The sequence below is a fragment of the Vicugna pacos genome, chromosome 3, assembly GCF_048564905.1.
Source record: "Vicugna pacos chromosome 3, VicPac4, whole genome shotgun sequence".
Taxonomy (NCBI): domain Eukaryota; kingdom Metazoa; phylum Chordata; class Mammalia; order Artiodactyla; family Camelidae; genus Vicugna; species Vicugna pacos.
In genome coordinates, this window is record NC_132989.1 from 22,000,697 (window position 1) to 22,025,113 (window position 24,417).

General features: G+C 43.0%; 4 protein-coding genes across 4 annotated transcripts; all 4 read right to left on the minus strand.

Annotated features, from left to right (window-relative positions):
- Positions 1-604: 604 nt before the first annotated feature.
- Positions 605-3,783, minus strand: LOC140691872 (protocadherin beta-11-like). Its single transcript, XM_072956185.1, has one exon. It carries the CDS (start codon positions 3,332-3,334, stop codon positions 929-931), a length of 2,406 nt encoding a protein of 801 aa, XP_072812286.1. The 5' UTR covers positions 3,335-3,783; the 3' UTR covers positions 605-928.
- A 4,383-nt stretch (positions 3,784-8,166) lies between these two features.
- Positions 8,167-11,199, minus strand: LOC102525283 (protocadherin beta-10). Its single transcript, XM_072956369.1, is given in 2 exon segments — positions 8,167-8,895; positions 8,897-11,199. Coding segments are annotated over 2 exon segments (2,400 nt in total). The 5' UTR covers positions 11,053-11,199; the 3' UTR covers positions 8,167-8,651.
- Positions 11,200-13,150: 1,951 nt separating this feature from the next.
- Positions 13,151-15,775, minus strand: LOC140691926 (protocadherin beta-16-like). The gene has a single exon (XM_072956404.1). It carries the CDS (start codon positions 15,620-15,622, stop codon positions 13,226-13,228), a length of 2,397 nt encoding a protein of 798 aa, XP_072812505.1. The 5' UTR covers positions 15,623-15,775; the 3' UTR covers positions 13,151-13,225.
- Positions 15,776-18,472: 2,697 nt separating this feature from the next.
- Positions 18,473-23,382, minus strand: PCDHB8 (protocadherin beta 8). The gene has a single exon (XM_072956353.1). It carries the CDS (start codon positions 23,191-23,193, stop codon positions 20,788-20,790), a length of 2,406 nt encoding a protein of 801 aa, XP_072812454.1. The 5' UTR covers positions 23,194-23,382; the 3' UTR covers positions 18,473-20,787.
- Positions 23,383-24,417: the final 1,035 nt, after the last annotated feature.

A 24,417-nucleotide genomic window follows, 5' to 3' on the forward strand; every position in this document is an offset into this window, starting at 1 on the left:
GAGAGTGGAATAATATAGGCAATGCCAGATGCATCACAAAAAAGCTAAACACTGTTCATAAAACATTTCTTTCTGTTGTATGTTATGTAATATATACAATATAATTTTTCTATTGGCTGTAAGTTTTTAAAGTTTGAAAATTAGTGCCCAGTGTATATGTATATTAAATTCTGGGAGAACACAAGGAGGCAAAAAGTTATACACATTAGCACACAAGTCAACTCTATGATAAACAAATTATTCTTCGGGAGCCTCTTTTCAACTAGATTGTATTACACCTTTGTAAAAATGAGACATCTGGAAAATTGTAACTTCATATTCCATGGTGAGTGGCCACAATATTATGTATTAACAATAACTCTCTAGGATGAATAAGGAAGAGATGCTAAGAAAATTGCCTTCTGGCTCTTTCTAACAAAGTGATTATGTTTATGACTGTATCATAGGACATGATTTTTTCACGTATATTTTCAGCAGTAATAAACATTTTAAAATGTTAACTAAAAGTGTGAATTTTAAGTAAAATGACATTTCTTTATAATGATTATTAAACAACAAGAAAAAATGCAAAAAAGAAAACGAAGAAAGGCTTGAACACTTGAAGTACTTTTAAAGTGGTCTGCTTTATTTTATCATAAGCATAATTGTGAGTGTAAGTTCAACTGGAGAGAGGGCCATGAACAAAAAGTGATTTAGTGTTGTTATTTAAGAAGGCAACTTAATTACAGATGAAGATCTTCTAGGTTAGAGAATAAGTTACTATTCCATTGCAACCACAAATAAAGACATTCACTTAAAAGTAAAGGCGGGTAGAACATGTGAAAACAAAAATAACATCAGTATAACTTCAAATACACACAAATTGGGGGAAATAACGTTGGTATGGAAATGGCAAAAACAACATACATATGGAATATAAAAGTTACAGTCACTGAATATTGAACCCCAAGCTATTGTAGAAGGTAGGATTTTCCTCTATTTCTTTCCCAGGGCATTGGGGCGGAAGGTTGGGGAAAACTGGCTTTAAGAATTTGAACTCATTACTCCCGGAGTCTCCGGTCAGACGCACCTGGTACTGGTAGCTGTGGGACAGGGTCCCGGTGCCGCTGACGTCCACCAGGTGGCCCGGGAAGGGGCCCTCGGGCACCGAGCAGCGACCCGCCCGCGCCGCCCCGCCCCGCCCGCACAGCCGCACCGCCACGAACACCAGCACCGAGAAGAGGAAGAGCGACGACACGGACGCCAAGGCCACCACCAGGTAGACGGTGAGCGCGTCGGCCGGCGCCGCGGCCGCCGCCTCCGCTTCCGCTTCCGGGGGCGGCAGGTGGGGCTGCGAGAAGCCGTCCACCAGCAGCACGTGCAGCGTGACGCTGGCCGACAGCGGCGGCTGGCCGTTGTCCTTGACCAGCACCAGCAGCCTGTGCCTGGCCGCGTCGCGCTCGCTCAGCGGCCTGGCCGTGCGCACCTCGCCGTTGTGCGCCCACACGCCGAACAGCCCGGGCTCCGTGGCCTTGAGCAGCTGGTACGACAGCCAGGCGTTCTGGCCCGCGTCGCCGTCCACCGCCACCACCTTGGTCACCAGGTAGCCCGGCTCGGCCGCCCTGGGCAGCAGCTCGGTGCAGGGCGCCGAGGTGTTCTGCAGCGGGTACAGCACGAAGGGCGCGTTGTCGTTGTCGTCCTCCACGAGCACGCGCACCAGCGCCTGGCTGCTCAGCGGCGGCGAGCCGCGGTCGGCGGCGCCCACGCGGAACTCGAAGGCGCGCAGGGCCTCGTAGTCCAGGGACCGCAGGGCGAACAGGTGGCCGTTGTCGGCGTTGATGGACACGAGGGAGGCCAGGGGCACGTGCGGGTCGGCGGGCGGCAGCAGCGAGTAGGTGACCTGGGCGTTGGCGCCTGCGTCTGTGTCTGTGGCGCTGACGGTGCCGATGTGCAGCGCGGGGCTGTTGTTCTCGCGGACCCGCAGGGTGTAGGAGGCCTGGGTGAAGGCGGGGGCGTTGTCGTTGACGTCGGACACTAGTACCGTTATGTTGTGCTGGGTTTTCAGTCTGGGAGTCCCCATATCTGTGACAGTGATGGTGATGATGAACTTGTCCGTGATCTCTCTGTCCAGCGTTCTGTCCGTTTCCAGCGTGTAATAATTCTCAAGTGAAGATTTTAGCATGAACGGGAGGTCCTCTGACAAAGAACAAATCATCCTGCCGTTGTCCCCAGAGTCTCTGTCTCGAATACTAAAAACCATAACCACAGTCTTCGGAGAATTTTCTGGGATTGGACTGGTAATTGATGACACGGTCACTTCAGGAGCATTGTCATTCACATCAACCACCTGAATTTTGAGTGTTGATTTTCCAAAAAGGCCTCCCCCATCTGTGGCTTGAATGATTATTGAGTATGATTCAGTTGTTTCAAAATCCAAGGGTGCAGTTAAACTAACTTCTCCAGATTTTTGATTAATTTCAAATGTCTTTCGAATGCCTTCTGAGGCATGGGAAAAAGCGTATGATATTTCCCCATTTTTTCCCGAGTCTAAATCCCAAGCTGAAACGGTGACAACCAGCTTTCCTAGTACGCTATCCTCTGGAATCTTCACCTCATAAAATGGCTGCTCAAACTCTGGGGAGTTGTCATTAATGTCCACTACCACCACCCGAACCATGGCAGTCCCGGACCTGGGCGGAGACCCACCATCCAGAGCGGTGAGGATGAAACTGAGTTCAGACTGCTCTTCATAATCGAGCGCCTTGTCCAGAACTAACTCTGGGTATTTCCTATTATCGGGATTGACTCTCATTTTAATGTGGAAATGAGAGTTGGGGCTTATCGTGTAGCTTTTTAGAGCATTGATTCCTACATCTAAATCCTTCGCACTTTCTAGTAAGAACACAGCACCGACAGGACTATTCTCTGGGATTTCTAGGAGCATTTCTTTTTCTAAGAAGATGGGAGAATGGTCATTTATATCCCTGACCTGGAGCTCAATCTGTAAAAACTGCATGGGGTTTTTCATTAATATCTGGAAATGCAGCAAACAGGGCTCCGTGGAGCCACAGAGCTCCTCTCGGTCCAGCGCTTCGCTTAAGAGCATATCCCCTGTATTTATGTCCAGCTGCAAACGCTGTTTGTTATCGTTAGAGACCACCTGAGCCCCCCTCGATAACAGCTCACCCACTTCCAGTCCCAGGTCTTTTGCCAAATTGCCTACAAGGCTCCCACTCTGCATTTCCTCTGCCACCGAATAGCGCCCAGACTCGGAGCCCGTCTGAGACATTCCCAGCAAAACAAAGAGAAGCAGGACTTGCCTTATCCGCAGAGTGTCTGCCCCTCCGGTCTCCATAACTCCTTTCCCAAAGGCTTCCTGCTGAATCGCTTCAGTTCCTCTTCACAATTCTGGGAAACGTGGTTCTGGTATGTCCACAGAATCTGGGAGGCCTAAGGGTTTTAACCCTGTTGAATAGCTTCTAGTTTGCCCCGAAGCCTTGTTCTTTCTGTCTTCCTAGTGCTCTCTGTGCACTGGTTAACAATGTCCAGAACATCATTCGTCGTAGGTTTTTTTTCTCCCCCAGCGACGTTATCCTGCAGCGCCACCATGCGTCTCCACATATTTTCAGAATTTGATGAAAGCTACCTAAATTCCATTCACATAAATATCCACCAGAAGCAAATACTGTTTTATTTATTGTGTTTAGGTGAGTACATATATATTCTATCTTCCATAAGAACTGTTTTATACTCCTTATAATTTGTGATGCTGTTAATATTTGTTTTTAAAGCATTAAAGTATCTGTTCCCACTGTCCACACAACTGAAAATGCTCAGTTTTGGTGAATACAGAAATAAAAAATGTGATGCCTGGCCCCCAGAAGCTTGTAGTCTTTCTGAGAAAATTTAAAACTGGAAACAAGGAGAGTATAAATGACTGTTTAACTGAAGAAAATTCCATCACTCCTTGGCCTTCCTTAGGTGGTAGGAAGGGGAGGTGTACATAAGTGATTTCAGAAGTCTTCTCAAAGGATATGAAACTTGATTAACCATAAGGTGAAATATAAATAGATATATACAGATAGAAAAGAAGGCTTTCTGTAGATTTACTTGGTAGCAATGAACTGTGAGCTGAGAGAAAAATGAAGTAAGATTTTGGGGTGGAATACATTATGTAAATTCACAATTTAGTTCCAGCATCTCATAAATTACAAAAAATATTTAATAAGTACACAAACAAAACATGTTAGTTTCTATTGCAGGCTTACTCCTAAAGCTAGCTTCTCTTGGGTTCTTCAGATTTAGCCCAGTTACAGCTATGGTACTCTGCTGTCTCTTTCAGCACAGGAAGAGAGAGTAAGAGAGATGTCTTTTTCCCAATCATAGAACAAAAAGTTAAATATTTCTCTGATCAGACCAACTAAGATCATGTACCTGCTGCTGAAGCAATCATTGTTTCAGGGGTATAGAAGTATAGGTAAAGATTTTAGTTCCAGAATCTGAAGACCCATCTTTGGCCTCTGCTTTGTTTTAATCCTGTCTGGGGCCACCTCTTTAAGGTTTGGGTGGTTTCAGTTGTAACCAAAGTGCACGGCTGCTACATAATGAGGGAGATTGTTTGGATAGACTTCACCAGCAGTGTCTACTAAGGTCTGAAAAGTGCTCTCAAGAATGGGTGGAAGAGGGGTCTAACAAGTTTTCATTTTTTGAATGTTAAATTCAAATTACACTCTTAAAAAATGTAAGCTAGAAACATGGTTGAAAAATCAATCACTACAAAATGGTAGATTTTGAAAAGTTAGGTGGACTGACCACACATACTTATCCTCCCTCCTTTTAAAATACCCAATAAATGATAGAAAATTAATAAAAATGACATGAACTTGCAAAGATCAAGAATGCACACTCATATGTTTGATGACAGAAATCAGATGAAAGAGCAATTATCAGTTCCAAGAAATGTCTAAAGAAAAGTTCCTGCATTAGAGATACTCACAAGAAAATAATAGGCCTGTCCCACATAATCCCATTTAGGTACAAGATTTGGAGGAACCCAGTGTATAAGGCTGAAGTCCATTAAAGACTAAAAAGAAGTTATTAGTTACTATAGACGTATATAGGAGAGTTGAATTCTCAAATCCTCGCAGCATCCTACATAGGAAAGTAACTCAGGGGCAGAGAATGGAAAGTTTGTTCTATGAAGAAATTAAGTGGGACTACCTCTAGTTTTGGAGACCCTAGGCAGAGCTGAGTGCAGGTGTGAGAAGAAGAGTGAAACTCAAAATAGGGAGATCAAGCAAAACTTGGCATCCTGAATGGTGAGACTTCTAGTCCCTTTCCATGCAATACTCTCCATTTGCAGGACAAGTATATGCCTGACTCCCTCTCTAACTCTCTCTGCCACAGATGGTATTGCAGAATTCTAATCTAGAGAATATGAAAGACTCAAATAAAAACTTACACATACTGATATTTGGGGGTCTTCTAAGGTAATAGCTCTATCCTACCATAATTACATTAGAGTGATGCCTTACCATCGAGGTGCTGCATTCTCACATACTCAAAGAGCTGACTGTCAGTATTTTGATAACTCATCATTATTAACTATGAGAAGGCAGTCAAGGACCACAAGACATGAGGAAGTTCCTACAACATGCCAAAACCACCATCACCAAAAAGGGGGAAGGAATAAGAGGAAACAGATACACAGTGAAAATAGAAGAAAGTGTTTTAAAATGTCTAATATCCTCAGAGTAGTAAAATCTAATAAGGGCTAATATTTACTGAGTACTTACTCTGTGCTACCCATTATTCTAGTGCTACATATGTGCTTACACATTTAATATCAACAGTAATCATGTGAAGTATGTGTTCTTATTGTAAGATAAATAATAGATAAGGGTTTAAGTGCCACTTCCTAGCTATATAATCTTAGGCAAGTTCTTAATTTCCAGGTGATGCACTCTCATTTAAAAAATAGATATGATAGTAGTTTTTACAGCATAATGCATTTTAAAAGAATAAATAGATTAATTATAGATGACAGAAGATATTACATTTACAGATCTATAACAGGTGCTATGAAAAACACTCAGAGAACCAAAAAGAGCTCTTAAAAATAAATGTTTGTTGGCCAAAAATAAAAATTTAAATACAAAGCCTGAATGATAAAATACATTTTCCAAAAAGTAGAATAAGAGACAAACAGAAAATAAGAACTGAAAAAAAAGAGAGAATCAATCCAGGTGAGACAATATTTAACTAATGCGATTATGGTTAGAGTGAGAATGTAGAAAATTCAAGGGAGAAATTATGATGAAAATAGAACAAGAAAATTTCTCAGAACTGAAAGTGAGATTCTGAACATTAACAGGGTTAATGTGACCATTATACCCATGTGACCAGATAAATAAATAACTGAAACAAGTATTTTCGGAATAGGGGAGGAAAATTTCCAAGGTTTCCACAATGAAAAAAATGGGGTGACATTAAAAGAGACAGGAATCAGAATGGAAACAGTTTTCAGAACAGCAACTCTATATGCAATCAGTAAAAGGAACACTGCTTCAAATATCTGAGGGAAAATTGTTTTCAACCTAGAATTTTATATCCAGTCAAACTATCAATGAAATGAAAACAAAGATACCTTCACAAGGCAAGATCTCAAAAAAAATTTACCTCCTCTGCATCTATTTTTATGGAGGTATTGACTGATGTGTCAGCTAAATAAGAGAGTAAACTAAGAAAGTAGAACAGTTGTCCTTTGGTATCTGTGGGGGATTAGTTCCAATGCCCAATGGATATCAAATTCCCAGGATGCTCAAGTCCCATAGTTGGCCCTTCCTATGCAAGGGTTGTGCATCTGCAGATTCAACCAAGCTCAGACTGTGTATTAAGTCTGCTATCTGCAGTTGGTTGGATCTTTGGATGCAGAATCCAGATACAGAGGTCCAGCTGTATATACATTGGAAAAAATGCTCGTATAAGTGGACACTCACAGTTCAAAACCCTATTGTTAGTCAACTGAATATACAGTTTCCTATAAAAGAGGACCAACACAGTAAAGTATTAAAGGAGAAAAAGTTCTAGGGCGATAGCCTATAGAACAGTGTAAATGAAGCTGAGATATGGGGGAAATCCCAGCAAAAGATTTCCAGAAAAGAAATATAATTGATAGGTTTCTGACATTTTTTAATATTTAAATGGAAAGACTGATAGTCAAATGAGAGATAATATGAAAAATCAGTATAATTAATAGAAATGATGCAAATAAAAACAATCATCAGCTCTAGGAAAGATGTTCAAAAAGGAAATGTAATACTAAACTAATATGTATTTTGAAATATCTTCACAATATAGATAAAAACTATTAGTTTAACTTAAAAAAAACTTAAGACAACACAATTGGGAGAATAGAAGAAATGGAATGTACAATGTTTGTAAGTGTGTTTCTTAGTTGGAAAGTAAGAGGGGCATGAAATGTGTAAAGAGGATTAAGAGGTACAAACCTCCAGTAGGAAACCCACTTTGAAAACCGTGGGGCTATATACAGCATAGGAATATGATCAATAATATTATAATAACTTGTATGGGTACAGTTGGTTACTGGACTTATTGTGATAATTATTTCATAATGTATGCAAATGTCAAATCACTATGTGGTACACTTCAAACTAACATTATACATCAACTATATATCAATAAGGAAAGAAAGGGGAGATAAGTAATTAAGAGATTAAAAAAGTAAGAAAATTAAATCCTTTTTTATCATGGAGAAGTAATTAATGTATAAAACTGAATGTCAGTATATAGCAGTATAAACATATTTCTTAGTAATATTGAGATAAATTATAGAGAAACCACTCATAGAAGAGGGCTGGAGATTTAAGAGTATTGTTCTTTATGATTTTTAGTTCATCTTAATTTTTAAATTTGAGATGATTAAAATATATTACAAAATAAAGTGAATATCTTTCCAACAATCTACCAATAGCCTTACACAAATTTTCAAAATATTTTTATTTATATTTATTTTCATGCAGGCTATTACACTTTGTTTCAATTATAAGACATTTTGCTGTTTTATACAGTAGGAAAAGTAAATATTAGAAAATATGAAATGAATAAGTAGTGCATTTAAATTGAATGAAAATAACATGAACACAAGAATATTATACTAGTCCAATATTGCTGACAAAAGGATGTCTCCTTTTATTATGAGCAGAGTAATAAGTATGTATTTGTTTTTAAATACTATTGTTTAGAACAAGATGCTGTGGTTTCTTAACATAGTTAAAAGGAATGTTAGAGTAAGGTCAGAAGTGCAGGTATGTCTTCTTAGGTGAAGGAAGTACAATAGGTGTATAGGATCATGAGATACAGCCTATGAAATACACTAGGAGAAAAATCAAAACCTCAATTTTCTAGAATGAAAATAATAACTAAGCCCTTGTACAATAGGAAATAACTAAACCTAAAGCTATTACTTATGGGTGCTAATTAAAGCTAATGGCTGATTAATGCAAAAAGAAGAAATAATGTTGTGAAAACATAGGTACAGTATAGTACTGTAAATTGAGGCTTGAAGTTGCAAAATAATTTAACTTGGAGTTTTAAAACTAAACTAATATTGACATAACATTTCAAAAGCGCGTGAAAATATAAAAAGAATTTTACTGAAAATTGAATCCAAAGCTATTTCGAAACGGAGGGTTTTCGTCACTATTTCTCTCAGGCTCTTGTCCCTGAATGTTGGGGAGTATTGGCTTCAAGAACTTGAACTCGCTGGTCCCAGTACCTCCAGTCAGACGCACCTGGTACTGGTAGCTGTGGGACAGGGTCCCGGTGCCGCTGACGTCCACCAGGTGGCCCGGGAAGGGGCCCTCGGGCACCGAGCAGCGACCCGCCCGCGCCGCCCCGCCCGCACAGCCGCACCGCCACGAACACCAGCACCGAGAAGAGGAAGAGCGACGACACGGACGCCAAGGCCACCACCAGGTAGACGGTGAGCGCGTCGGCCGGCGCCGCGGCCGCCGCCTCCGCTTCCGCTTCCGGGGGCGGCAGGTGGGGCTGCGAGAAGCCGTCCACCAGCAGCACGTGCAGCGTGACGCTGGCCGACAGCGGCGGCTGGCCGTTGTCCTTGACCAGCACCAGCAGCCTGTGCCTGGCCGCGTCGCGCTCGCTCAGCGGCCTGGCCGTGCGCACCTCGCCGTTGTGCGCCCACACGCCGAACAGCCCGGGCTCCGTGGCCTTGAGCAGCTGGTACGACAGCCAGGCGTTCTGGCCCGCGTCGCCGTCCACCGCCACCACCTTGGTCACCAGGTAGCCCGGCTCGGCCGCCCTGGGCAGCAGCTCGGTGCAGGGCGCCGAGGTGTTCTGCAGCGGGTACAGCACGAAGGGCGCGTTGTCGTTGTCGTCCTCCACGAGCACGCGCACCAGCGCCTGGCTGCTCAGCGGCGGCGAGCCGCGGTCGGCGGCGCCCACGCGGAACTCGAAGGCGCGCAGGGCCTCGTAGTCCAGGGACCGCAGGGCGAACAGGTGGCCGTTGTCGGCGTTGATGGACACGAGGGAGGCCAGGGGCACGTGCGGGTCGGCGGGCGGCAGCAGCGAGTAGGTGACCTGGGCGTTGGCGCCTGCGTCTGTGTCTGTGGCGCTGACGGTGCCGATGTGCAGCGCGGGGCTGTTGTTCTCGCGGACCCGCAGGGTGTAGGAGGCCTGGGTGAAGGCGGGGGCGTTGTCGTTGACGTCGGACACCAGCACCGTTACGTTGTGCTCAGTCTTCAGTCTGGGGGTTCCCAAGTCAGTGACAGTGATGGTGATATTGTACTCTGCTTGGCTTTCTCTGTCCAGCGCTCCTTCTGTCATTAGGATATAAAAATTATCCAGGGAGGGTTTCAGAAGAAAAGGCAGATTGTCTTGAATGAAGCAAATCATCTTTCCATTTTCTCCAGAGTCTCTGTCTTTAATCCTAAAAACAGCCAGTACCGTCTCAGGAGAGTTCTCAGCCACATAGTTCGAAAGTGATGACATGATCAGTTCAGGGGGATTGTCATTGGTGTCCAATACCTCCACCAAAACTGTACATCTTGCAGAAAGGCCCCCACCGTCGATTGCCTGTATATTTATTTTATAAGACTTTACTAGCTCATAATCAAGCAACACTCTGAGAACTATTTCCCCAGAAATAGGATTGATATGAAAGGTTGTTCGAATATCTTCGGAAGCATCAAAAAATGAATAGGATATGTCTGCATTGATTCCAGAGTCTACATCTGCTGCAGAGACTTTAGCAATAAGGGACCCTACTGGGCTGTTCTCTGGAGCCTGGGTCTCGTAGATTGCCTGAGAAAACTGAGGGGCATTGTCATTGATGTCCAGAATCATAATGCGTATAGTGGTGGTTCCAGACCTGGGTGGTGACCCACCATCCAGCGCAGTGAGTATTAAGCTGAGTTCTTGCTGCTTCTCCCGATCCAGCACCCTGTCCAAAACTAGCTCTGGGTATATTATGCCTTCATCACTGTCACTAATTTTAATATGGAAAAAAGAGTTGGGGTTGATGGTATAATTTTGGACACCATTGAGTCCTCCATCTGAATCCTGTGCTCTTTCTAGCTGAAATGCAGTCCCTTCGGCTGTATTTTCTAATATTTTTAAGACTGTCTCTTTGTCTTGAAACACTGGTGAATGATCATTTATGTCCCTTACCCTCAGCTCAGCCCGGTAAATCTGAAAGGGGTTATCCATTAAAATTTGAAAATACAGCATACAGGGCTCTGTGGGCCCACACAGCTTCTCCCGGTCCAATTTCTCATTTGTGAGCAAATCCCCAGTCTGAGAATCCAGGAGCAAGTGTTGTTTGTTATCATCAGAGACCACCCGGGCACCTCTTGCAACCAGCTCCCGGTCCCCTAGCCCCAGATCCTTTGCTAGATTGACCACAAACGATCCTCTCTCTGTTTCCTCTGTCACCGAATAACGTCCAAACCCAGAACCTGCCAAGGATACTCCCCAAGACAGAAAGAGAAACAGGACTTGCCTTTGTCTTGAGAAGCACAACCTTCCAAACTCCATAGCTTCTTCTGAACAAGTATTTCCTCGATACTGGTCACAACCACAGATCCCAGCATTAAGAAACAGCAGCCGCAAACCCAGACCTAATCCACGTAGGAGCAAGGGTCTCGGGATTTTTCCTTTTCTAATCCTGAGCCGCTACAGCTTTTCTTCTAGCCTACCTGCCGCAATCTTTCTTTCTTCTTTTTTTTTTTTTTTTGTTAGTGACTTACGCAGCATTCTCAGTTGTTTTTTCTCCCCATCTCTTTAGCCTGCAGCGCCACCGCGTGGCTTCCAACAGACTCTAATGGCTGTGCCTGATTTGAGCGGTTGTAAATATTTATAAATTTGTTCTTTAGTGGCTCATTTAAATATTTCATTTTTCTTTTCTTTGTTTCACAAAACATAATGTTGGAGAACTGTTCACATTGTTGAAGTTTTTTACTGCTTCACGGGGGAAAGTTAAAAATCCAACAGTTGGAAAAAGAATGTTTCTAGCAGTTAACTCTGTCCACTTCATTGTACTAGATTTAGTTCTGTACTAAGCCTTTGACTCCCAACACTACTCCTATGCACTGTGAGGAACCTAGAGGAAAATTATGGTGATCTCTGGGACCATCGAAGTAATAGATTTTACTTTTCCAAAATTGGGCCTAGGAACCCCCCCAAACTGACAAAAGAAACTTTTCACACCTTCTTCAACAAACTGTTTCAAAACCTAATTACACTGCCTCAGTAGAATAATCACTGTATAATCTAGAAGGAAGCATTTAGGCTGTATCTCCTCTGTGCTCTGAAAAAAAAACTTGCATAATTGCCTTGTAACTATTTTTGTTCCCTGATTTCATGATAGTCTGTCCCTTCTTCAGTATGTGATCTAGTTAAGAATGGAAATGATGTCTTATTCCTCATTGGCTGGCATATCAGACATTCACTAAATACTTGCTGTATTAAGGCATGCATAAATAAACTCTAGTGAGTAGGATATGAGATAATTTTTAGTGCGTTTAAATCCTTATAATTTGAAAACTGCTCTTTAACTTACTCATTCTTTGCAGTTTGTTCTTTCTTTCATATATCCTTATTTTTCTTACAATTGCTTGAAAATACTTGTAGAATTAAAGAAACTGACTTTTATTTTAATGTTGCTCTTAATGAATTTTAGTGGGATCTAATTTCTCTGCACAAAATAAAGAGTAGACCATACTAAAGCCCACCCTAACTACCACTGAAAGTAAGAACAACATTAAAACATTTGCCTCACAGAGAATTTTGTTCAAGCCCTTATATTTAGAAAGACACTATTTTTTCCATGATAAGCAAAGGATACAGATTAAACTGAAAGCTATTGTACTGGGAAAAGGCTAGCTACTGCCAAAAACACTAATGGTTGATTATAAACACCACAGCATGTAATACAGACCTCTTTCTGATGACTTCTTTATTTTTTTTCCAACTGAATGGGACTGTGTTGGCCATTAAAAACTTAATGGGGACCTCTGATTTCTTCAAACAGAATTAAGAGGAACAAATTATTAAATGTTTCTATGTGATATTATAGAATACCTAAATTTTGCTTTTTTGTCCCCAAACTTAAACACACATACACAAACTCAGTATCTTACAATTGTGTTTCTTGTTATTTTCAGAGAAGACTGATTAGATATTTATTTATTATAGCACCCAATGGGGATATTCTATTTTAAATAGGCAGATACCAATACAGGGGAAGGGAATTATTTTAAAAAGTAACATGGTTTAAGAAAATTGCTGTAATGAAAATTGAAGCTGACAAACCAACAAAAACACCAATTTTGAAATAAAAATGTTAGAAATGTCAAATAGTAAATATCTAGATCCCATGGACAGATAATTGACAAAGTTCTAGGAAAAGGAAAACTGAAATTTCAAATGTAAACACAAAATCAATAAAGACCTCTATAAAGTGGGAAAAAATGTAAGTGATCTCCACTTTGACAACAAAGCCTAACTTCACTCATTGGAATTCTAGTGAGAAATACTTCATTGGACTAAAATATGAAGAAAAGGAAACTTGTAAAGTTAAGCAGAAAATAGAAATTGAGGATAAACCAAATAGAGAAAATTAAATAATACCCTATTGGTGGTGTGGATAAAAAGTTTAATTAAAAATATTAGGAGTAAATATCTTTATTAACTAGGTTTTTATCAATAATTAAATCCCAAAGCTATTCCTAAACGAGGGATTTTCTTCTATTTCCCTCCCTGTACTCTGGGATTCCAGACTGGGGATAGTTGGTTTGAGGAACTTGAACTCGCTGGTCCCAGTACCTCCAGTCAGACACACCTGGTACTGGTAGCTGTGGGACAGGGTCCCGGTGCCGCTGACGTCCACCAGGTGGCCCGGGAAGGGGCCCTCGGGCACCGAGCAGCGACCCGCCCGCGCCGCCCCGCCCCGCCCGCACAGCCGCACCGCCACGAACACCAGCACCGAGAAGAGGAAGAGCGACGACACGGACGCCAAGGCCACCACCAGGTAGACGGTGAGCGCGTCGGCCGGCGCCGCGGCCGCCGCCTCCGCTTCCGCTTCCGGGGGCGGCAGGTGGGGCTGCGAGAAGCCGTCCACCAGCAGCACGTGCAGCGTGACGCTGGCCGACAGCGGCGGCTGGCCGTTGTCCTTGACCAGCACCAGCAGCCTGTGCCTGGCCGCGTCGCGCTCGCTCAGCGGCCTGGCCGTGCGCACCTCGCCGTTGTGCGCCCACACGCCGAACAGCCCGGGCTCCGTGGCCTTGAGCAGCTGGTACGACAGCCAGGCGTTCTGGCCCGCGTCGCCGTCCACCGCCACCACCTTGGTCACCAGGTAGCCCGGCTCGGCCGCCCTGGGCAGCAGCTCGGTGCAGGGCGCCGAGGTGTTCTGCAGCGGGTACAGCACGAAGGGCGCGTTGTCGTTGTCGTCCTCCACGAGCACGCGCACCAGCGCCTGGCTGCTCAGCGGCGGCGAGCCGCGGTCGGCGGCGCCCACGCGGAACTCGAAGGCGCGCAGGGCCTCGTAGTCCAGGGACCGCAGGGCGAACAGGTGGCCGTTGTCGGCGTTGATGGACACGAGGGAGGCCAGGGGCACGTGCGGGTCGGCGGGCGGCAGCAGCGAGTAGGTGACCTGGGCGTTGGCGCCTGCGTCTGTGTCTGTGGCGCTGACGGTGCCGATGTGCAGGGCGGGGCTGTTGTTCTCGCGGACCCGCAGGGTGTAGGAGGCCTGGGTGAAGGCGGGGGCGTTGTCGTTGACGTCGGACACCAGCACCGTTATGTTGTGCTGGGTTTTCAGTCTGGGAGTCCCCATGTCTGTGACAGTGATGGTGATGTTGTACTCGGCCCTTTCTTCTCTATCTAGTGCTCTCCTGGTTACCAAGGAGTAAAAGTTCTTGACTGAAGGTTTTAGAAGAAAAGGAAGGTCGTCCTGGATGGAGGAAATAGTTTTCCCATTGTCCCCGGAGTCAGGATCTGAAACACTGAAAACTGCAACCATAATCTCAGGCGAGTTCTCAGGGATGGGGCTGGTGAGTGCAGAGATTGTCACTTCTGGGGGATTATCATTCACATCCACTATCTGCAGGAGAAGAGTGCATTTTCCTGAAAGACCTCCCCCATCAGTAGCCTTGATGTCCACTTCATAAGACAGAACTGTTTCAAAATCTACTTGTTTTCTTAGTCGAATTTCGCCTGTCATAGGGTTTACCTCCAAAGTTTTACTAGTATCTTCTGAAGGCTGAAAGAATGTATATGATATTTTCCCGTAGACTCCACTGTCTACATCGCTGGCAGAGACAGTGACAACCAGTGAACCCACAGGGCTGTTCTCAGGAATATGCACCTTGTAGAGCGACTGCTCAAACTCGGGGGCATTATCGTTGCTGTCAACCACTTCAATGTGCACCTGGACAGTCCCATACCGAGGCGGAGAGCCGCCATCCAATGCTGTTAGGGTTAATGAGATTTCTTGCTCCTCCTCCCGATCCAGCTCTTTGTCCAGTACCAGCTCAGGGTATTTTCTGCCGTCGTTGCGATTGCGGGTTAGAACCCGGAAATGGGAGTTGGGGCTGATTTTATAGTTCTGAACATTGTTGCTCCCTACATCCAGGTCCAGAGCGTTACTCAGAGGGAATGAAATTCCTGGCGGACTGTTTTCTGGTATTTTTAAAATCATTTCTCTTTCAGTGAACACGGGGGAATGGTCATTTATGTCTTTCACCCTCAGTTCAGCCTGAAATATCTCTAAGGGTTTTTCCATTAACACTTGGAAATGTAGTAAACAAGGCTCAGTTTGACCGCATAGCTCCTCTCGATCTAGTTTCTCGTTTATGAGCAAATCCCCAGTCTGAACCTTGAGCTGCAAATGCTCTTTGCTCCCCTGGGAAATTATCCGGGCCGCTCGAGTGAACATCTCTGTCAACCCCAACCCCAGGTCTTTTCCTAAATTTGTCACAAAGGAACCTCTCTCTGTTTCTTCCACTACTGAATAGGGCCCCAACTCGGCACTCGCCCCAGACATGCTCAGCAAAACAAAGAAAACTAGGACTTGCCTTTGTCTCCAACTGTTTATCCATCCAATCTCCATTGCTCTTTCCTGAAAACTCGGTTCACAGGAGCTTCATATATGGCCAGGATCCTAGTAGCTGGGACCTGCACTCCAGCAAATCAGAACTATATCGCTAAATAAAGTTCTGAAGAGGTTTCACACTCACTTTTGCTCTGCCTGAGAGCTATTCTTCAGCTTCCAGGCAGTGTGAAACTGGCTGAATACTGGAGCTACGTAGACAATTCTGGTTTTCATCACCTTAACCTGCAGCGCCACCATGTGTTTTCACTGCGTCTTATTTTTCTGGTTTAACATTGGATGCAAAATTCTCCTAAATATACCAAGTAGCTTGTATAAACTGTTTTCTGTAATATAAAACACTTGAGTTCTATTCTTGTGTGGGTTTTTTTGAGTTCAGAGGGAGATGTGTTGTTGCACAGGAGGAGTACAAAGAGCAAACTTTCACTTATGTTGGCTGTTTAAAGCTATTTGGGATTAATGATTAAATACAATAATTTAATTAACATTTAAGCTGAGAAAAATATACAAGTGGGAGCAAAATATTTCCGCAGTAACATGGGAACAGCTTCACAAGTACATCATTTTTATGGTAGAATTACAAATGAGTGAACGCTGCAAAACAGCAATCAGTGATGCCTTACCGATACCTTATGAAAGAGTAGATAACTTGCTCTTCTTTCCAACACCTAAGCTGAGGGCTGTGAGTTTTCAAAACTTTCAAGTTACTGGAAAGTTATTTCCCAAATAGACAGTCTCAAGGTTAGGCTTGCCATGTTTGGGGATTTTTTTTTATCATGACAATAATAACTTCTGTTTTATTCTTTTTAAAAAACAGCTTTAATGAGATGTAATTCACATACCACCACAACTCTCTCATTTAAAGTATACAATTCAATGGCTTTTAGTATATTCACACAGTGTAGTGCATCCATCACCACAGTCAATTTTAGAACATTTTCATTATGTCAGAAAAAAACCCCCATACCCTTTAGTTATCATCCTATATACCCTTATCCCTCCTGCACTGAGCCCTAATCAACAACTAATTTACTTTCTGTCTCTACAGAGTTCTGTACTCTGGATTTTCAAATGAAAAAAATAATATATGGAGTTTTGTGACTGACTTCTTTCACGTAGCATGTTTAACCCAAATAATAGCATGTATCAACAGTTTATTCCTTTTTATGGCCAAATAGCATTTCATTGTATAGACATATCACATTTTGATTATCCATTCATCTGTTGATGGACATTTGGGTTGCTTTCACCTTTTGGCTATTATGAATAATGCTGCTATCAGCATTCATATACAAATATTTGTGTGGACATATGTCTTCATTTCTCTAGGAGTAGAATTGCTAGGTCATTTGTTATCTCTATGTTTAAATGAGGCACTTCCAGACTGTTTTCCAAAGAGGCTATACTATTTCACATTCTCAACAGCAGTGTATCAGCATTTTGATTTTTCCACATCCTCCCAAAACTTGTTATTTAATACTGTTACTGACTTTTTAATTTTAGCCATCCTAGTGGGTATGAAATCATATGTCATTGTGATTTTGATCTGTATTTCTCTGATGGCTAATGATGTTGAACATCTTTTCATGTGCTTATTGGTCATTTGTGTATCTTCCTCAGAGAAATGTCTATTCAGATTTTGCCCATTTTTATGTTGGGTTACTTGTCTTTTTGTAACTGAGTTTTAAGAGTTATTTAGAACAAGTTGCTTATTGTATTTGAATTCTTCTGTTCAGGTTTTTTATTTTTATAATTTAAATTGGATTGTGGTAAAGATTAATGATATCTTTATAAATTCAGTGTTTTTGTTAACAATCTTTAGAATTTTGTTAAACACCTTGTCTAGGGTTAAAGTATCTAGGCATTGAAGTCTGAACTCCTGTTATAAAGGTCTTTATATGCTTTTCTTTGGCCATATGTGGTACTGCTAGACTGAATAATTTTCCTCCAAGCATCTAACCTGTGAAAGGCAGAATAATGGTCACCCATTTGAAGCTATCCATGCACTAATCCCCACAGTCTGTAAATATGTTATCTCACACTGCAAAAGAGAATTCATAGATGTAATTAAATTGAGGACTTCGTGAAGAGAAGATTATTCTAGATTATCTGCGTGGGACAGAACCTTTCCTGGCTATGATCAGGAGATGTGATTATGGAAGAACTGGACTAAGAGACACAATGTTACCAGCTTTTAAGATGGGTAAAAGGGGCCTTGAGTCAAATAACACAGGCAGCATCTAGAAGCTGGAAAAGACAGAGAAATGGATTCTCCTCTAGAGCCACCAAGAGGGAATTCACTCTTGCGGACATCCTGAATTTAGTCCAGTTGGACCTATATCAGACATTAGACCTAGAGAATTATATAGTAGTACATTTTTATTGCTTTAAGCAACTTCATTTGTGGTAATTTTCTTCTTTTGTGATAATTTTTAATAGTAGCAGTGAAAACTAATATATAACATACGCATGAATTTTTATGCACCCAGAATCTGACTCCACAAAAATTTATCACTCTACAAGAATAACATAATCATAGCAAATGCTAAAGACACTCTACAAGAATAACATAATCATAGCAAATGATAAAGAATGCCTGATTCAGCTCTTGTGAGCCATCCTGTCAGAACTAAAGTAATATATGACCCTCTAAATCTTTTTTCAGCATAATTTTAAAGAGGAATTGCCAAAGATATGTGGTTACTTTTAATAGAAGATAACTGTAGCCTACCAGTTTTAGTTCTATTAAATTTCCAGAATCTCTATTTAGTGATAAAAATTCCTCCACATCATTGCCTATACTTTTCTGAAATTAGTTATTTCATTTAGAATTACTACTAGAATAGCAACTGATTTCAAAGAGTATATTTAATGTGAATAAGGGACTTACAAAATGTATACAATAAAACAAGTTTAAACTTTCAAAATATAGAGAAATGTATATTAGGGTTGACAGAAAAAGGAATAGTACAAGAAGCTCAAGAAATACAACCATATAGTGCCTTTCAACAGCAGAAGCAACAGATCCAACAACTGCAATTCTTGCAGCATCAAATGGCCATGGCAGCAGCAGCGGCACAAACAGCACAGCTACATCGTCATCAACATACAGGCAGCCAGTCCAAAATTAAAATGAAGAGAGGCACACAAACCACTCCAAAATTCTGAGTCTTGCATTGTTTTCTTTTTAAAATCATAAGACCATTGAATCAAAAGGGTTCTAAATTTCCACTTCGTTTTTGTTTTTTTTAAAATATGCCAGTATTTTATATTGCTAGATACACAAACTTTATATAGAAGCACAACCCTATGATTTTTAAATAAAAATGGGGTTGGGGGAGAAATACAACCATAGGGTAATTCTACTCCCTATTCAGGACATTCATTTCTGCAACAATGAATGTGATATGTTGTGAAGGTACAGGAAGATAATCAGGCTATCTGATCATAATGAAGGTCGATTGTGGTGTCTGACCCAGCTTACTTGAGTCAGTACTTCTGTAAGAACGTTGGGTTTATTGGTCCAGAGCAGTGTGGTCCTTGATATAGAAACAAATGCAAGCTATAGACTAAAAGTTACATTTCTACACAGGAGTTCAATTCGTGGAGTAGGTGGATTTCACTTCCTTAGTTAGGAAGAAAATGCTATCAATTAATGCCTACCGTATGGGTTAAGAAGTGGGGCACTCAATTCAAGTGGACTTAGAATATATTTCAGATTTTCCTTTTATTACTTCAGAATTGTGAGCAAGTTATTTAGCTTCTCGAAGCTGCTGTTTTATCATATGTAAAAGAGGAGATAGTATGCTTCCTTCAGGTTTGGCAGAGGATTGGAAAAGTAATGAATGTAAAGCACTCTACTCTACTTTTAACTAAACTAGAAATCAAGTAATAAAAACTTAACAAAGATTAGTTAGATTGAACTATACACTTGAGATTTGTGCATTTTACTGTATTATATAATAACAAAAAATCTTACTGTGAAATCATTAGGATTGGATTCCACTGGAGGTAGCACAAAACTAAAATGATGGTGGCTTAAATGAGATAGAAGTTCCTTTATTTCTCATGTAAAAAAGTTCAGCAGAAGGCAATCCAGGGATGACACGATGACTTCGTGATTATCAGGGATCCTTATCTCTTTGAAGTTTATTCTATACTGTCTGTCTTGGTCCATTACTTCTGTCCTTAGTGTTGCTTTATGGCTCAGTATGACTGACTGTGTTCCAACCATGACTCACACATTCCAAGCAGCAAGGGCAGTTAGAGAAGGACAAAAAGGGACCCCCTTCCTAGATGAGTCATCTCGTTTTTAACAGCCTTCTTGGAAGTCTTCAACATTTATATATATTTCTCATTGCCAATAACCCAGTCAAATGCCCCTGTTCTAGCTGCCAAGGAGGCTGGGAAAATGTCTTCTTTTGACTAAGTACACAAATTCTCTAAATGAAATTTGGGGTCTGTCACTAAAGAAGAAAAGATGAATGGAGACTGGGTGGCTACTGCATTTCTGTCACAGATGACCAATGTTTCTCAAGTGGGAAATGCAAATTTCCTACTATGCCCTTTTATCTCACTAGATGAACAGTGTAGCATCACCCCCCACCATTTAACATCAATGAAACTAAATGGAAAGCAATTAAAATAATTATATTAAAACTAAACTTGGCATATTAGTGAAAGGAAGCACAATTAGTATAACATTTTAAGAGAAAGTAAGATCAAAGTGCTATGAGAGCATAATAAATCAAAAGCCAAATTATCACTCTATCAGTTCTCTCTCCTTACCAATTAGGCATGACTCAGTGTGTTAGCACAGTACTGCCTTATATGCTTCATGGTTTTAAAACTAGTAAGAAAAACTGAAGGAAATAGAACTAATTATATAGAATTAATTAATTTCCCACTTTTCCCCCCAATACATTTCTAAGCTATGCCAGAACAAGGACTTGTACAACTATTCACTTCATCAGTGTCTTGAGAGGCAAGATTTATGACCATTAAGCTTTTTATAGTAATGAAGAAAAGATAAGATACCATTCTTTAAAACAGATTTTGCAAGCAAGTTTAGTATAATTAAAAAATTCATGACAGGTTGACAGAAAGAACTATCACCTTGAACTATTATCAATTTAAAACATTTGGAATATGAAAAACAATTATTGTCACTTAATACTGAAAGCAAAGTCTTTACTAAAGTTAGGGATTTGTTCTATTTCTGGCCCTGGGGAATGGCCTTGAAAACTGGGCACAGTCGGCTTCAGAAACTTGAACTCACTGGTCCCAGAATCTCCCGTCAGACACACCTCATACTGGTAGCTGTGGGACAGGGTCCCGGTGCCGCTGACGTCCACCAGGTGGCCCGGGAAGGGGCCCTCGGGCACCGAGCAGCGACCCGCCCGCGCCGCCCCGCCCCGCCCGCACAGCCGCACCGCCACGAACACCAGCACCGAGAAGAGGAAGAGCGACGACACGGACGCCAAGGCCACCACCAGGTAGACGGTGAGCGCGTCGGCCGGCGCCGCGGCCGCCGCCTCCGCTTCCGCTTCCGGGGGCGGCAGGTGGGGCTGCGAGAAGCCGTCCACCAGCAGCACGTGCAGCGTGACGCTGGCCGACAGCGGCGGCTGGCCGTTGTCCTTGACCAGCACCAGCAGCCTGTGCCTGGCCGCGTCGCGCTCGCTCAGCGGCCTGGCCGTGCGCACCTCGCCGTTGTGCGCCCACACGCCGAACAGCCCGGGCTCCGTGGCCTTGAGCAGCTGGTACGACAGCCAGGCGTTCTGGCCCGCGTCGCCGTCCACCGCCACCACCTTGGTCACCAGGTAGCCCGGCTCGGCCGCCCTGGGCAGCAGCTCGGTGCAGGGCGCCGAGGTGTTCTGCAGCGGGTACAGCACGAAGGGCGCGTTGTCGTTGTCGTCCTCCACGAGCACGCGCACCAGCGCCTGGCTGCTCAGCGGCGGCGAGCCGCGGTCGGCGGCGCCCACGCGGAACTCGAAGGCGCGCAGGGCCTCGTAGTCCAGGGACCGCAGGGCGAACAGGTGGCCGTTGTCGGCGTTGATGGACACGAGGGAGGCCAGGGGCACGTGCGGGTCGGCGGGCGGCAGCAGCGAGTAGGTGACCTGGGCGTTGGCGCCTGCGTCTGTGTCTGTGGCGCTGACGGTGCCGATGTGCAGCGCGGGGCTGTTGTTCTCGCGGACCCGCAGGGTGTAGGAGGCCTGGGTGAAGGCGGGGGCGTTGTCGTTGACGTCGGACACCAGCACCGTTATGTTGTGCTGAGTTTTCAACCTGGGTGTCCCCAAGTCTGTCACGGTGATGGTGACATTGTATTCCCCTCTGGTCTCTCTGTCTAGCGGTCTCTCGGTTACGAGGGTGTAAAAGTTCTCCGTGGAGGATTTCAAGAAAAAAGGTAGATCGTCCTGAATGGAGCAACGTATTTTCCCATTCTCTTCCGAATCAAGATCTGAAACACTGAAAACTGCAACCACCGTCTCGGGCCGGTTTTCAGGGATCTGTCTGGTAAGTGCAGACATGGTGACTTCAGGGGCATTGTCGTTCACATCCATGACTTGAATCAGAACAGTACATTTTCCAGAAAGACTTCCAGTATCTCTGGCCTCGATATTGACCTCATAGGACTGAGTTGTTTCAAAATCAAGTTGTTTTTTCAGTCGAATTTCTCCTGTCATGGGGCTGATTTCAAAGGTTTTGCTAATCTCTTCTGAAGCCTGGAAAAGTGAATAGGAAATCTCTCCATTGACTCCCATGTCTACATCCGTAGCAGAGACGTTGGCAATCAGGAAGCCTACTGGACTGTCCTCAGGGATCTGCACCCTATAGAAAGGCTGCTCAAATTCAGGGGCGTTATCGTTGATATCCACGACTTCGATGTAAATCTGAGCGGTGCCAGACCTGGGTGGAGAGCCGCCATCCTGAGCAGTGAGGGTTAACCTGAGATCAGGTTCCTCTTCACGATCTAGCACTTTGTCCAGCACAAGTTCGGGATATTTCTTGCCATCACTGCGTTTTCGGGTGATGACCCGAAAATAGGAGTTAGGACTGATTATATAGTTTTCAATATTATTTCGGCCTACATCCACATCCTGAGCGTTCTTCAGAGGAAAGATAGTTCCAGGAGAAGTGCTCTCTGGTATTTTTAGCAACATATCTCTGTCTATGAACACTGGGGCATGGTCATTTATGTCTATTACTTGTAACTCAGCTTGAAAAAACTCTAAGGGATTCTCTAGCAACACCTGGAAACGCAGCACACAGGGCTCTGTGTGACCACACAGTTCCTCCCGGTCCAGTTTCTCATTTAGCAGTAAATCCCCAGTCTCCTGATCGAGCTGTAAATGCAGTTTATTTCCTTTGAAAATGACTCTAGCTCCCCTCCTGGAGAGTTCCCCATGCCCCAGACCCAGGTCCTTTGCTAAATTGGTTACTAAAGAGCTCCCCTCAGTTTCCTCCACCACAGAATAGCGCCTAGGTTCAGAGCCCGCCTGAGCCAAGCCCAAGAAAAGAAAGAAAAAAAGGACTTGCCTTTGTCTGCAAATGAGCTTCCTGCTGGACTCCATTGTTGTTACTCGGTGTAGCTTCAGGCGAGGATAGTTCCGCTGAGCTGTAAAGCCCTCAGTATCAGAGGCTGGTTCTTCCACAAGATACCTCAGAAATATTCTGGTGAGTAGTCCTTTACAAAGGACTCATTTCTCCTGTGGCATCCAAGGTTTCCTTGGGCTTCCTGGTTCTGCTGGGGAGTTTTGCCTGTAAATAGAGCCGCAGCTGCGGTTCTGGTTTATACCTTCTTATCCTGCAGCGCCACCACGCGTCCTCAGAGGATCGCACATTTTCTGGGATGAAAATGGATGCAGCATTCCCAACTCTTGCCAGTATGGACCACTCAGCTATGTAAGGTTACAACACTTTTTACTGTCGCCAAACCCTATGGTTCAGACAACTGTCTGAAGGCCTTACAGGAGAACTGAAATTAGTAGAGACTACTTTACATAATGCTAGTTGAGTTTGTAGTAAAAAGAAAATATTTATGTAGCGTTCTGGTTGAGAAGAAAGAATATATGCAGAAATTTAAAATATATATATGCATAATTTGAGTAACATAGCAAACTTTCAGAATCATGTACTTTCATTGCCAGGAACTATGGGAATAATTAGTAGCTATGTACCTTGGACAAATAATTTAAACTCTGCCTCAGTTTGCATATCTGTAAGGTAGAGATATTAATGGTGCTTACCACATAGGGCTGCTGTGAGTTCCCCACTTGACAGATAAAGAAATTGAGGCAGAAAAAGATTAACCTTATACACACACAGACACCTGGCATGTAATTTGATGCCATGAGTTTACATTAGTTCATTGCCATGACTAAAAAACACCCTTAGGATTCTTGTGGTAGAAGAATGCATAAGCAGGGTTATCTCAGAAGTTTTCATATCAAATGATTAGACAGGAAAGGCTGGAGAGTTTGTCTAATACAAGTATAATCTGTGATGCTAGCAGTGATTCTGTATCTCAGAAGGCTGTCATAGTTTTGTTAACTCCACTTCTCTTTTTTCAAGGTAAATTCAAAAAAAACCTTTTATTTTGAAAAATTTCAAACCCCATAATGAAGGAAAATAGTAGGATGAACACTCAGGTACTCATAACTAACTAGAACAATTATCAGCATTTTCCATAATTGTTTACCCTATGTACCCAACATTTTCACATCCCAGAAAAACTGAGTATTCACCCATAAATACTACATTATACATCTCTAGCTTTTAACATCTTAAAAAAAACC